Genomic DNA, 13,011 nt, shown 5'->3' on the forward strand with positions numbered 1-13,011 from the left:
AAGTTTTCAAATCGTTCACATTGGAATTCATGCGACGAGAATGAATTAATAACAAAAAACGACCAATAAAATAAATAAAGAAGTACCAGAAAAAAGCACTTATGAAATAATCTTTATTGTAATTGTTTTCGGCCTATTCTGAAAAATTTTATGAAAATAGAAACGGAAGACTGGATGGGAGAAGAGAAAAAGAATGATCAACAGAAGATATTGAGCCAGTCGGTGTTGATTAAGCTCATTCGGGATCTTGGTTTATCACAGCAAAATGTAGGACTTCTAAGGTCAATGTTGTCAATAGGGTTTAGTTGTGATATCAACGAGAACTGCCCCCTTTTAACTATAGTTAATAAAAATTTTTCTTCGTCATGTTGGTTTTCATGTTAGTTGAATAGCATATGAATCCAAGGAAATATTTTGTTATTGTTAGTCAGAATGAGAGTTCCAGTATTTTACATTTCAAGATATACAGTAATCAATTAAACTTGATTTTTGATTCAATCAATTAAAAAATTCTAAAAATATCTTGGGGTGAAGTTTTAAAGTATTTATAGTCAAATAATCATTATAATACACAATGAAATAAATTAAAAAATGCAGAATGAAATTTAAATTAAATGAAAAAATATGTATAGATATAAATGTTGAAAAATTATGATTATGAATAGTTTAAATTGCCCCAACAAGATCCGAAACATGGTTTCTGATGTGAATCTACGCTCCAAGGATGAGACGACTGTTGATGCGATGAGATGGATTATGTTGTTCAATAGCTTTCAAACGATTGATTGACGACAATGCAGAAAGTGTCCTTAGAAAAAAAGTCTCCTGATTTGTATGCTTGTTTTTCCTTTGGATTTCTACTGGTAACTGAAAAGGTTGGACCAAAAGCCTTTTTGTGTAGCCCAATTTGAACTTGTCTCACGATAAAAAACGTACAGTGTGATTGTGAAGTTCTTGCATGTGTTTTTGTCATTCAATATAAACAACTGATCTAATCCAGCGAAATTCGATATATTAAATACTTTTGTTTAATTTGATGAATTATATTACTGAAACCCATCAAATATTCTTAGAAACCCGTGGTGATCCTACTTAGCCAGATTAGGAGTTGATGAATGAAGTGTGCTACATGTTCCTTTACTCAATAAATTACGTAGTTATTTTATTAATTATTACAATGGCTAGACCAAGTAAAAGGTGCTACCCGTATGTGGAAAAATAGGAATAAAGAAACAATGATTGACCACATGTGGTCCGCTACCTGGCCTAAGTAATTTAACAAATGGCAACGGCTTCCCTTCCAACTGAACGGCTTTTACACCGAACGACTTTCGTCACATCAGTTCAGTAATAACATTATACACAAATATGTGATCATTTTTCAAAAAAAGAATTTCGAAAATCAGTCCAAAATTGACGGAGAAATCAGTGAAGATACATAAAAAGATATACACAGTCGAACATAGAACCTTCTCCTTTTTTGAAGTGGGTTAAAAATAAGTACTTAGATTTTATAGTTACTATTTAGAATAATAGATAAATGATCAAAGCTGTAAAAAGTAAATATTAATTGATATATTCGTGTCTGAAATCAAATAAGCATGCCAAAACAAAACTAATTTTAAGTTTATGAATTTGCCGGTGCATCGCGCCAACTACCTCCGAAAATTCTTATGAAAATTGCGCTTATTAAGATAAAACTAATTGCAGAGTATACGGTGTGGAAGTTCTCCCCGGTAAAAGTTTAGAGTGAAGTAAAATCTTAGCCGGGCAAAATGATTAATCTTACATTAGCTAGGAACTTTTGATTTATAATTATCTCAGGTGCATCGCTAAAGTTACTAAAAAGCTCCCTTAATGGATTTGGCTGATTTATGGAGTGTTTAGGCGATTATTTTGTTGAAATATACTTTAATGAAAAATAATGTAATCGATTAACACCGAAGGACTTTCGTTAGTTTCTATTGGGGCCTTAAAAATTTACTTTTTATCACGCAGCTGATTTTGTATATGATTCAGCTAAAGTGCAATAGAAATCTGACTGATAAATATGAATCCCTATTTCCCTTGGACATGACATAAATTGAGAACGACATTAGCGATTTTATTCATTTTTTTAGGTTTTGTAATATTTCGTAGATGGTTTTTGCAGAATGACAAATTAAGAAAATTGAATTGGAAATTGGAAAATTTGAGAAAACTTAGCGAGAATTAAAACTTCTAATAGATCGTACGCCTTGCTGTCTATTTGTTATCTATATCACTCGAAATTTGTAGATAAAACAATTAATTTATTCATTTCTTTGTGCAAAGTGTGCATTCGCTCTGACTTTTTGAGTTTGAGCTGAAATTTTGAATTTGTTGAGCACACCATTGATACCTTATGTTAAAGAAACAATTTAATAAACTGTAATTTTTGGCAAGTTTTGATAGACTTTGATATAATACTTACACTCACATAGAGTAACAGAGAAAAAACAAAATAGGATCTCTAGAGAAAAGTTTTCCCAACATCCAGATGGGGCTATATCGGCCATTCAAGTAATTTGATTGGTTAATTTAAATCTCCATTATCGGCACCTGTAAGAGATTTAGCTGTGACGACATTTGATAGGTTCTTTGATAAAATTTGCAAGTGACAGCTCTGACATCAGGTGTAATTGACCAATAAAATTAAAGGTTTCTAAATTTACATTTTTTAAAAGATATTTAACAAAAAATATATTATATTATTGACGTGACAATACCGCGGCATAAAATAAAACGGATAACTAAAAGGCCTACTGGCAGTGTAATAAAACAATTTTCTGGGGCTTGAGATTGCCTTGCCTCGTTTGTTCGTATAAGAAACATCTGGAATTGAAGGTATATAGTCAAGATGCAATTTATCAACTCCTGGTAATACATCCCCCGTTAGTATTTTATGTACTGACGATGAGCATTTTAAATGATTTCTTAAACATACAAGCCGAAAGGTGTGTATTCTTGAATCCATGACCTCTAGTAGATCCAAAATTTCAAACTGTTTTAGTTAAGTAGTCTTAAGCCAACATATTTAGTCCGATGATTACACAATTTTTTTTCTTTCAAGCAATGAGGGGATTCAAGGATGTTTTTTTAAATATTTAATTGATGGCACTTTACCAAATGTGTTCTTACTTGGGCAATAAGCATTATTTATGTTCTGAATAGCTTTGCACCAATACTCATAGTGTATTGAGCTTCGGTTAATGGTGTATTGAGCTTATATGGTTTGCATTCAGTATATATTATTTCAGTGGTTGCTGAATGATCAAATAATTGGTCCAAAAATAAAATCGCCGTTTGCACAACTTCTTTCGGAAGGGGGATTAATTTCTAAAATCAAAAAAAAATATATCTCATATTTTATATGATTTGTAATGTGAATAAACTTACCCCAACCTAAAACAAAACATGCCGCAAAAATAATATATTTCTGATATTTAATAGTCAGTTTTGGATTTTTAACATTATCGGCAGTTTTTTGAAGACTGCAAAATAATTTTTCGAAGTAGAACGATTCTGAATTTCTTTACTATCTGTGCATCCGGGTAGGGATCACTTCATAGATCGAGAATTCACTTTAATTATTGTACTACCAACTTATATATACTAATGATCAAATAACTTAATCTCCAAACGTTATAAAAATCTAAACGCACTATTCCTTACGTTAGGAATACTGAAAATAGCGGACTAAATAAATAAACAATAAACGCACCATAGAACGAAGTAAACCAATCAGATCCCGTCGCGGCTCTTAACATAGCGACTAAAACAAGTAGATGCTGGACGTCGCGAAACATTTTCCCAAAGTTTCCTATAAAGTTACATCTTTATTTCTCTGTGACCACTGTTTAAGATATATACGAGTCAAATTAATAAACTAGGTAAGGTGAGAAATGATTTTAAATGGAATAGATGAAATCAAAAAAGCAGAAATGTTGAGATTAAGCTGCATTCAGTTATAATGTGGCGATCGATTAGAGTCTACAGCAAATAGTTGCTGATGAATCAGTGAACCCAGTTTGACAACATTGTGAGGCATTTAACTTAAGAAATGAAGCCGCTGGATTGTATTGCACTAGTAGGTAAATGAAATTGGCGTTTTTGGTACAACCACCCGAGCCATCACATTCGTTGTTTGGATTTATTCAATAGAAATTAGAAATATTCTAGGCATTTATTCAACTATATAATCACTGTTTTAAGTTGACATTAGTTTGCAAAATAAAAATTCGAAATAATATTATATTTATGAGAGCCAGTTTTATATCTACTTTCAACGTCAGAAAAATATATTTTTTTATGATTTAATTATTACATTGTTACTAGTCGTTTCCGACTAAACTACAATTTGTCTTTATGATAACTTAAATCTAGGTATATAACTAAAAGGACCCATCGGCCCTATCTTAGTCTCTGATGAAATAATGTTTATACTTGTCACAGCTGTATTTTTATTACACGAACCTCACTACACAACATTATACAAGATCAGATGGTTTGACGCTTTTGAGGCCTGTGTCCCGCTCTGGTGGTATCCAAAAGTTGTAATACTTCAATATTCTCATGAGAATGGAGCCTTTCCTCATGCCCCCTTGCAATTCTCTTGAGTTATTGATTCACTGTGGGTATCTGAAGGTATCGATGTAGGTAGTCAGTCCTTTAGTATTTGTGTGTGCCCACAATACTCCTCAGGACTTTGTTCTGAAAAATTTGTATTTTGTTTATGTTACTCTTTTCAGAACACCCCCATAATTGAACTCCGTATGTACATATTAGCCAATACATTTTCCCATATTTCAATTGCAGTTTTTTTCTTTTCGTCTTTATATGTACCTTCCAGCGAAGTTTTGCATCAAAATTCATTCCTAGGTATTTAGCGTTGTCGCTATATGCAATAAAAGTAATATTTAATGTTATTGGTGCTTCTACGGTCTGACTGTAGATGAACTGCACATACACAGATTTACTTTCGTTAATTTTTATTTTCCATCCTTGTTTTCAATTATTTATATTGCTTGTTGCTTGTTGTAATTTTGTGTGGCTTCTTCACTAATGTCTCCGAGAGGTATAATCGCTGTATCATCAGCAAATATAGCCATCGTAATATTTTCCATTTATGGTATATCGCAAGTGTAGAGTAGATAAAGCATTGGTCCCAGTACACTTCCTTGTAGTACACCTGCTTTAGCTTCTTTTATTGTAGAGTAAGCTTTCTCTTGTTTAACTCTAAACATTCTGGCTGTAATGTACGATTTTAATAGTTCGGTGTGTTCTTTTGGTAAAATTTTCTGTAGTTTATGAACAAGACCATCATGTCATACCTTATCGAAGACTTGTTCTACATCTAAGAATATAGCTGACCATGCTTTTTTACTTTCGTAAGCTTTTTCAATAACATCTGTTATTCTGTGGACCTGGTCAATTGTTGAATGCTTGTTAATAAACCTAAATTGGTGTTTTGGTATTAGGTTTTTTCTCTCTATGAAAAGTAAATATAATCAAAATCAATAAACTTTTACCGTCATGTCACTGATGCATAATAGGTTGGTAGCTCAGAATTGACAAAAGCATGATCATGCAAACTAATGAAACTTCAGCTTGCAACCTTTCTTGCTTATTTATTGAGAAAGAATGGTAGAATGTGGCGACACTTCGAGCTATATACTGCAAGAAGATGGCGTTGACAATGCATCGTCTAATTTATTCAAAGGACATCGTTAATCGTATGCAGTGGCAGTTTTATTCGATTTTAGCCTTTCTGGCACCGAAGAGATTCGAACGAGTGAGACGGGAGAACCTGCGCAGTCCGTGGGATTCCAGGGAAACCATAAAGCTGTTCTTTTTTGAATTAATTCAATTAACCGGAATAAAATTAATTGTTAAGAAATGAAGACAGGTTGATGTTGGATTGGCAATCATCCCGCAGTTACTCGAAGCGTTTCTTGGTGTAGTCAAGTGGAGTTCGGGCAAAAGCATCGCAGCTGACGCTGTGAGATCACGAAAGGTGGATTGATGATGCTGAACTATTCCTAGCTGTAAACTATTCCAAGTAAGAAACCTTCAAGCTTTGAAAAACGCTCCTAAATTCTCTGCACGTATATCACAGCTCAATGCCACAAAACGGGGACTGATGACTGAACAGTAGACTGGAATTTGAGAAAAAGCCAAAAGTATAATCGATACTCAAAAAAATTATAACAACTGGAAGCTGTTTAGATGGCATAACGACCATATTCATCCCTGTGGCCATTTCTTGAGGGAGGTGTTATGTAATACGGTCCAAACTATCAGGACATCTATTACTATTACTGTTACGTAAACTACTCGAATGTTGAAAAAGTGACACGGTGGGATCTGTTTTCTAATAGCTAAGAACCCTTAGTGTTGCTTTATATCGCCATTCAACCAGTCGCCCCTTCTTTCTTATTTTCAAGTAAAATAATGTTGTTTTCTAAATCCTTTCACATATTAAATCTTTTTTAGTTATATTTGTATAATATTTGACGTCATTTAATAATATTTTTAAGGTAATGTTTTTGATAGACATTATGCATTTACATTATAAGTTTTTTTTTTAATTTTTCAGGTCCCAAGAAAGAATACGGATAATTTTTGAAGGTATCTTCTTACAGAAGGGAGATCTCAGGTGAGCAAATGTCTTACAGTCAATCATGTATTAGTCAAATCAAGAAATGGTAAATAATATGTCAATACGCATTTTCATTTCTTGCAAAATTATTTAATTTTATTTACTATGTCTAATCGATAAAAATTTAAATTTTAATGATAATGTTATGATAAATAAAGTCTATGTATACTAAAATATTTAAATATAACCATGTAATTGTCAAAAATAAGTCTTCATTAGGAACTGATTTTGAATTATTTCTCAATAAATATGCCACTGCAAGTACTTCAGATTCTGTACGAATAATTATTACTGTATAGTTTTAAACATATGACTTTGCATGACTTGGCTGTATATTTGTTAGAATATAAGAAATTTTAAAATTATTGTAAAGCAGCCAATAAATATAAATTCAAGTATCTTCATTTCATTCAGGCACTTCAATAAGTGAGCTAAAACATTACTGCTCCAGTTAACAACAATATAATATTAGTATCAAACCTGAACTTAAAATATAAAAAGCAACTTCGTCGCATTTTATTCGGTCATGTAATTTCTACGCTGACAAAACATTATTCGTTAATTTAAAGTTAACTCGTCTTGTTATTCTTCGGGGACTTTTTTAACCGCAAGTCTTGTAACTCCATTTAAACACAGTAAACAGGCTCATTTATAAAAAAAATAAACGAGCGACGAGAAAAACTAAACAAAGGCGGAACAAAATTAAAATTTTTAACGAGCTTAAAGTTCGTATGACTTGTTAATTAAGGAAAAAAGAAACGTTTTATCTTTCGCTTAGATTCTGCTTCGGAGAGCCAACAGTAATTAAGATTTGATGTCTCGTTCGAGCTCTATGTAAAGAGTTGTTGGCGTTATATCGTCTAAGTCATTTAGCAAGAGCAATAACTGAAATATATACAATACAAAACGTACTTAATAAATATTAATAAAATAGAAATGCAACTCTAATAATTAATAAATTTAAAATAATGTTAATGAAGGTGTAATAACGTGCTAGTAAAGTAGTAATTTTAATTTTCCAGAATTTTAAAGTTGCTGAGATTAAAAGAGTATGATTTAGTTTTAAATTTAATTAAATTATATTCAATAGGTAACGAAAAAATAATTAAAATAATGAAAATTTATTAATTTTTGTATTTAGCAAGACGGGGTGCTACCTGATTCATATTGATGAAAAAGATTGGAAAATCTATTAACCGAGAGACACATTTGAATATAAAATTTTGAGCGATGTTTTGTTTAAAATTTTCAGTGTCAGAATATGCTGTATATTATTTACAAACCATAGAAAAGACTTGCGTCTACTATCATTATTCTGAATAAAGCGAGATAATATTACGGACCACAATAATCTAGTTCTAGAGAATCATGGCATGTACACAAAGAGTTGAATTTGCAACGTTGTCTATCCTTGAAGATTATAAGTACATTTGAAGAATATATATATATATATATATATATATATATATATATATATATATATGAGATCTAGTTAAAATTTATCGGTACATTTTCATCTCCTGTAATATAAAAAATTTGAAATGAGAGAAAAAATGTTAAATAATAAAGTAATATGTATTTTTTATCAATATATAAACATTACAATAACAAACCAAAGTTATGGTTCTTGTATATTATTCATATATGTGGCTTATATATCTCTCATATTATATATTTCTCACTCACATATCCTCTATTTTTGACCTCATTTTTACCTATGCTTCATCACTTCTGGACTCACTTTTATGCATGATACCTACGGCATTCACTCGGTTTCATTGCTGAATATTATATAAATCTGTACGAGTGCATAAATCTAGTATTTCCAAATTGCGATTGCTTAGATTATCTCCCATTTCATCGCATCCACTATATAGTTGGAATTAGATCAGCTCGATTGGCTGCTATCATATTTTTATCTAATTTTAATAACTTTTACCTCTGACCCTTTTACAGACTTTTATGAATTCCTTATCAGCTACACTTAAATTTAGAAATAGCAATATTTTTATTAAATTAGGAACCTCCATCACAAAAAATTAGATTTTAGGTTTAGCTCTTTCAATATTACCTTTTCAATTCTTGTTCAATGTTTCCTGTTCTATTTTAATATTGTTAAACGACTATATGATCGACAAATTGATTTAGATGAGGTATTCTCATATAAAAGACATCGAGTCAAATTTATCTGTATTTTCTATCGCAGGGTAAACTATACCTAAAATATAATGAGTTTTGGTATAGAATTGGATCCAATTTGCAATATTAAAATAGAAATTGAATAAATACATACCTGGATGAACTGCATTTTTGAAAATATTCACAAATCGACGAGTTATTCTTTACTGTGTGCTGTTTATAAACAAAATATAATCAGTACAAGAACATCTAAACTATTAACAATAAAATTCTTAAAATTCTATATGTATAATTATATATTATATAATAAATTAAATTTTTATTTACAATAACATACATGTTTTATACCGCTCTATAAGTTTTGTCTTATTTAAAAGCTGTATCAAAATATTTTAAAATGTTCAGTTTTAGTTCGACATCAAAGCTGTATTTCCGGAATAAATAATATTTATTGATTTTCTACTATACTAAATTTAAACATTTATGTCTGGAATGTTGTTTGACATAATAAACAAAAACCCTACCATAAAATTCATTGACATTAAAAAAAAATTAACTCAGAATTAAAACTGAAAAAGTGTTTATTGAATCTAAACTGACTTGACGTTACTTAACGTATTTTATCTTGGCGTACTTAATTTATTTGATGGAATTGATTGAAAATTCAATTTAGTGTGAAATAATTGTTTGTTAACATTGCTAGCCCTCTTCAAGATATTCCTTATTTTGAGATTAAATATAATTGTTGGTTAAATAAATATTGTGAAAATGATAGGAAATGCCACCAATGATGATAGACCATTAAAAACAATAAAAGGACCATTAGTTCCTTAATAGTATCAACAATATAAGGAACACAAATGAAAATTCACAAATTCAAAAATCTCTAGATAAAAATGGAGGCAAGAAGAATAGGAAAAACAGTAGCAAGTATTTAATTTAATTAATTATTACCTAAGACATATGTAAAATTAAAAGATCTAAAGTGAGAAAAGAATAAACAAGAAGAGTAAATTCCAAAATAAAAACCATACTATAAGGACAAAGTCACAGAAAAGTAGTTTAAAACCCAAATTATTCGAATAGAAATCGGTATAATACATTATCGCTAGAAAATAAAAGCATAAACCATCAAAATTATGCAGTAAGTGGAACAAGTAACCAAGGAATAGCTAATATAATATACTCTATATATTAGCTAATATTAACGGAAAACCGTAAAAATGACAAAAATTAACTCAAAAAACGAATAAGACGGGATACCGAAGAATTAATGAATGGCGACGATATATGTAAAATTAATGATTCAACATATATAGGAAAGAAACTGAAAAAAAACAGTATCCCTTTAATTCTGAATTATACAGTATGCTTTATCAGCATTTGCAATACTCTTAGACTTACAATATATATGTTATTCATCATACACATAGAAAAGCAAATGGTTTAAAATATCCTGAATATTACGAAGTGAAGAAATTTATTTAAAAAAAAAACGTTTCCCCTTGCTCGTTACCTTTCCCGCTATAACGAAGTAAAACTTCCCTGTCGGACAAACATATCGAGTTAATGGTTTAGAAAGCAAAGATGAATGAGTGGCAAATGATAATGACAAAAAATGGATTTCCGACTAGGAAATGAGGCAGTAGCTCGGCGAAGAAGTAGAAAACGCGGATGAAATATTAAGGGTATATGCGAAACGGGTTCCCTTCTATACGATGGAACAAAAGCAATTTCGGGCGAAAAAAATTTCCTTACTTTACTTGTTAGTTTGCCTGGTTTTTCAAATTTGATTTATAAGATAGTAGTGGGGCTTTTTATTAGGTATACTCAAACATGATGAATAATGTAACTTACAAAAATATATGGAATATATTTTATATATTATTCCCCGCTCCCCCTTATAATAGGAGAATAATTGGAATCATGCAAGGAACACCTTAAAAACCAGTTTAGATCAACTAATCAGTCTTTTGCTTGTCTGTCTTTCAACAATTAATAACAAACATTAAAAAAAACTAAACCAGGAACTAACAGTTAACATTATTTTGTTACAAATTAGTAATTATAAATAGACAATTAGTTTTTAAAAATGTAACCCACCCTCCCCTATTACCCTGAAAAGCAACAAGACTTCCATATCTGCAATGGATCCTATAAAAATAAATACAATTAAAATTATTTTTATTCGTTGGTAACTATCAACTGTTTAGTAATTGCCTACCTTTTACTATATACCGTTTCATTTAACTACTTTCAGTAGGCTACTTACAATCGTGGCCAATTTGCTCGACTGTTTTCACGATTATTCGACTACTTCAGTCGTTACTAGTTTTACATAGACTAGTTTTTTAACGTTTTGGCTTTGCCGTCCTAATCTTAACCTTGAAAGTAATTTAATGAATTTACGATTAGAAGTAAATATAAGTTTTATAATTTTTATATAATTTTAAGTTTTATGTTTTGTTTATAATATAATTGTAATAAACAATATACTTTTACTATTTAATAATTACTTTTTATTTATTAATATAAAAGAATAAAAATGGCAAAATTTATATTAAAAAAATTGAAACATACTTTTGATTGTATTTATCTTGGAAACTATTAGGACTCCTTTTGATTGACTTATTTAATCTTCTATGTCTCTCGATGATTATTTAAGCCGTTTGAATGCTTCTGAATTTTTTTCATTGAAGTTTCAATGTTTTATTTTTTAATTTTATATATTTTTTTATAGTCGCTCTCAACACTCTTGTGTTATTTAATCAGTTTCAACACACTCACTTAATTTTTACGTTATTGTCGACGAGATAAACTCTCACCCCGCACGGATATGCGCTAGGTAATTAACATTTTATTTAAAAATCGTAATATAGTTATATAGTTTATGAAGATTGATTGAGAAAATACGATAAAATACTTGAAGGTCATTATTCCGTTCTTCTTACAATCAAATCAAACATATAAATTACAAAAATGGGATTACATCATTCAAAATAAAACTGATATTTGGAACGGAATAAAATCCAGTAATTATCTCTTTCCTTTTCTTTCTCATCCATCCATCTCCATCCCATTTATAGCTCAGTTAAAAAAAAACGTTGTTAACCACTCATTCGAATGAAATAGAAATTCATGAATTATGTTATGTCATAGTTACTTTCAAATATTGTAAAATATTTTTAACAAATAAATTCAATCGACTTCAAAAAATAAATAAGGAACTCACTAAAAATTAAAAAATAATCAAGCTTAGATTTTAAACGTAAAAAAAAAACCTTTTAAAACAAAATATGTATATAATAATCCTTGTTATAATTAAATAAAATAAACAAAAACCTAATTTATCCTATCTACTAGACGTATTTTATATTCTAATATATACACAGAATTTAGCTTAATGCCTACCTAAACCTATTTATTTATTTACAATATTATTTCAATTAATACCAAGTAATCACTTTGAAATCGGTTAGATTGTTCGTAATTTAATTTTGTGTATATGTCACCAAATTATATTATTATTTTTGTATTTTTTAGGCTCGGCCCCGAATTCAAACTGAAAAAATTAAAAAAACTAATGTACGTGCCTTTGAAATTTGAAGTTTTCGCTCGATTTACCCCCTTCCCCCCCGACAGATCCTGACTTGGTTCCAATAAGACCACCTCGGAAAGGCACTCTTTCGAATAAAAAAATAATTTTAAAAATCTGATGTATGGAATGATCCATAATTGACAGAGAGATCGGCGAACATACATTATAAAAGAATATATAGGGCCGATCATAAAACCTCCTCCGTCTATGTCGGTTAAAAATTTGATTAAACATATTTAGGATCATTTAAAATAAACTGATCTATAAGGCACAGAGATCCATATATTTATCTCTATCCCATTCTTTCTCAAAATCATACGGAAAGGAATTCGTACTGAAATCTCCGTCTGTTATCGCATTGAGAAAAACAATCGAAGCGTACATTTTATGTAAAATAATAATTACTATTTTCAGTCGACTACTTTTTTGACTACCAATTATTTCGACAGATTGCGACTATCGACTATTTCGACTGTTTTCAGTCAATAGTCTCCGACACTGCCTCAAAGTGCTCAACGAAAAAATCTACAACAAAATTAAAGAATTTTTAAAAGTAGAAATAAGATATGATAAGGTATTTTGAGGATCCAAACAT

General features: G+C 30.1%; 1 protein-coding gene across 1 annotated transcript in view; it reads left to right on the forward strand.

The window, feature by feature from the left end:
- Positions 1 to 13,011, forward strand: part of Sol1 (CUB domain-containing protein Sol1) — a 1,033,997-nt gene that overhangs the window by 755,957 nt on the left and 265,029 nt on the right. The window contains exon 8 of the mRNA XM_076419377.1: positions 6,617 to 6,676. Within this exon, the coding sequence (XP_076275492.1) occupies positions 6,617 to 6,676 (60 nt within the window). The remainder of the gene's footprint in view (positions 1 to 6,616; positions 6,677 to 13,011) is intronic.

This window comes from Rhynchophorus ferrugineus, unplaced genomic scaffold, assembly GCF_030347505.1.
Source record: "Rhynchophorus ferrugineus isolate W39M unplaced genomic scaffold, kcgeb_rfMv2 rfM1, whole genome shotgun sequence".
Lineage (NCBI taxonomy): Eukaryota > Metazoa > Arthropoda > Insecta > Coleoptera > Curculionidae > Rhynchophorus > Rhynchophorus ferrugineus.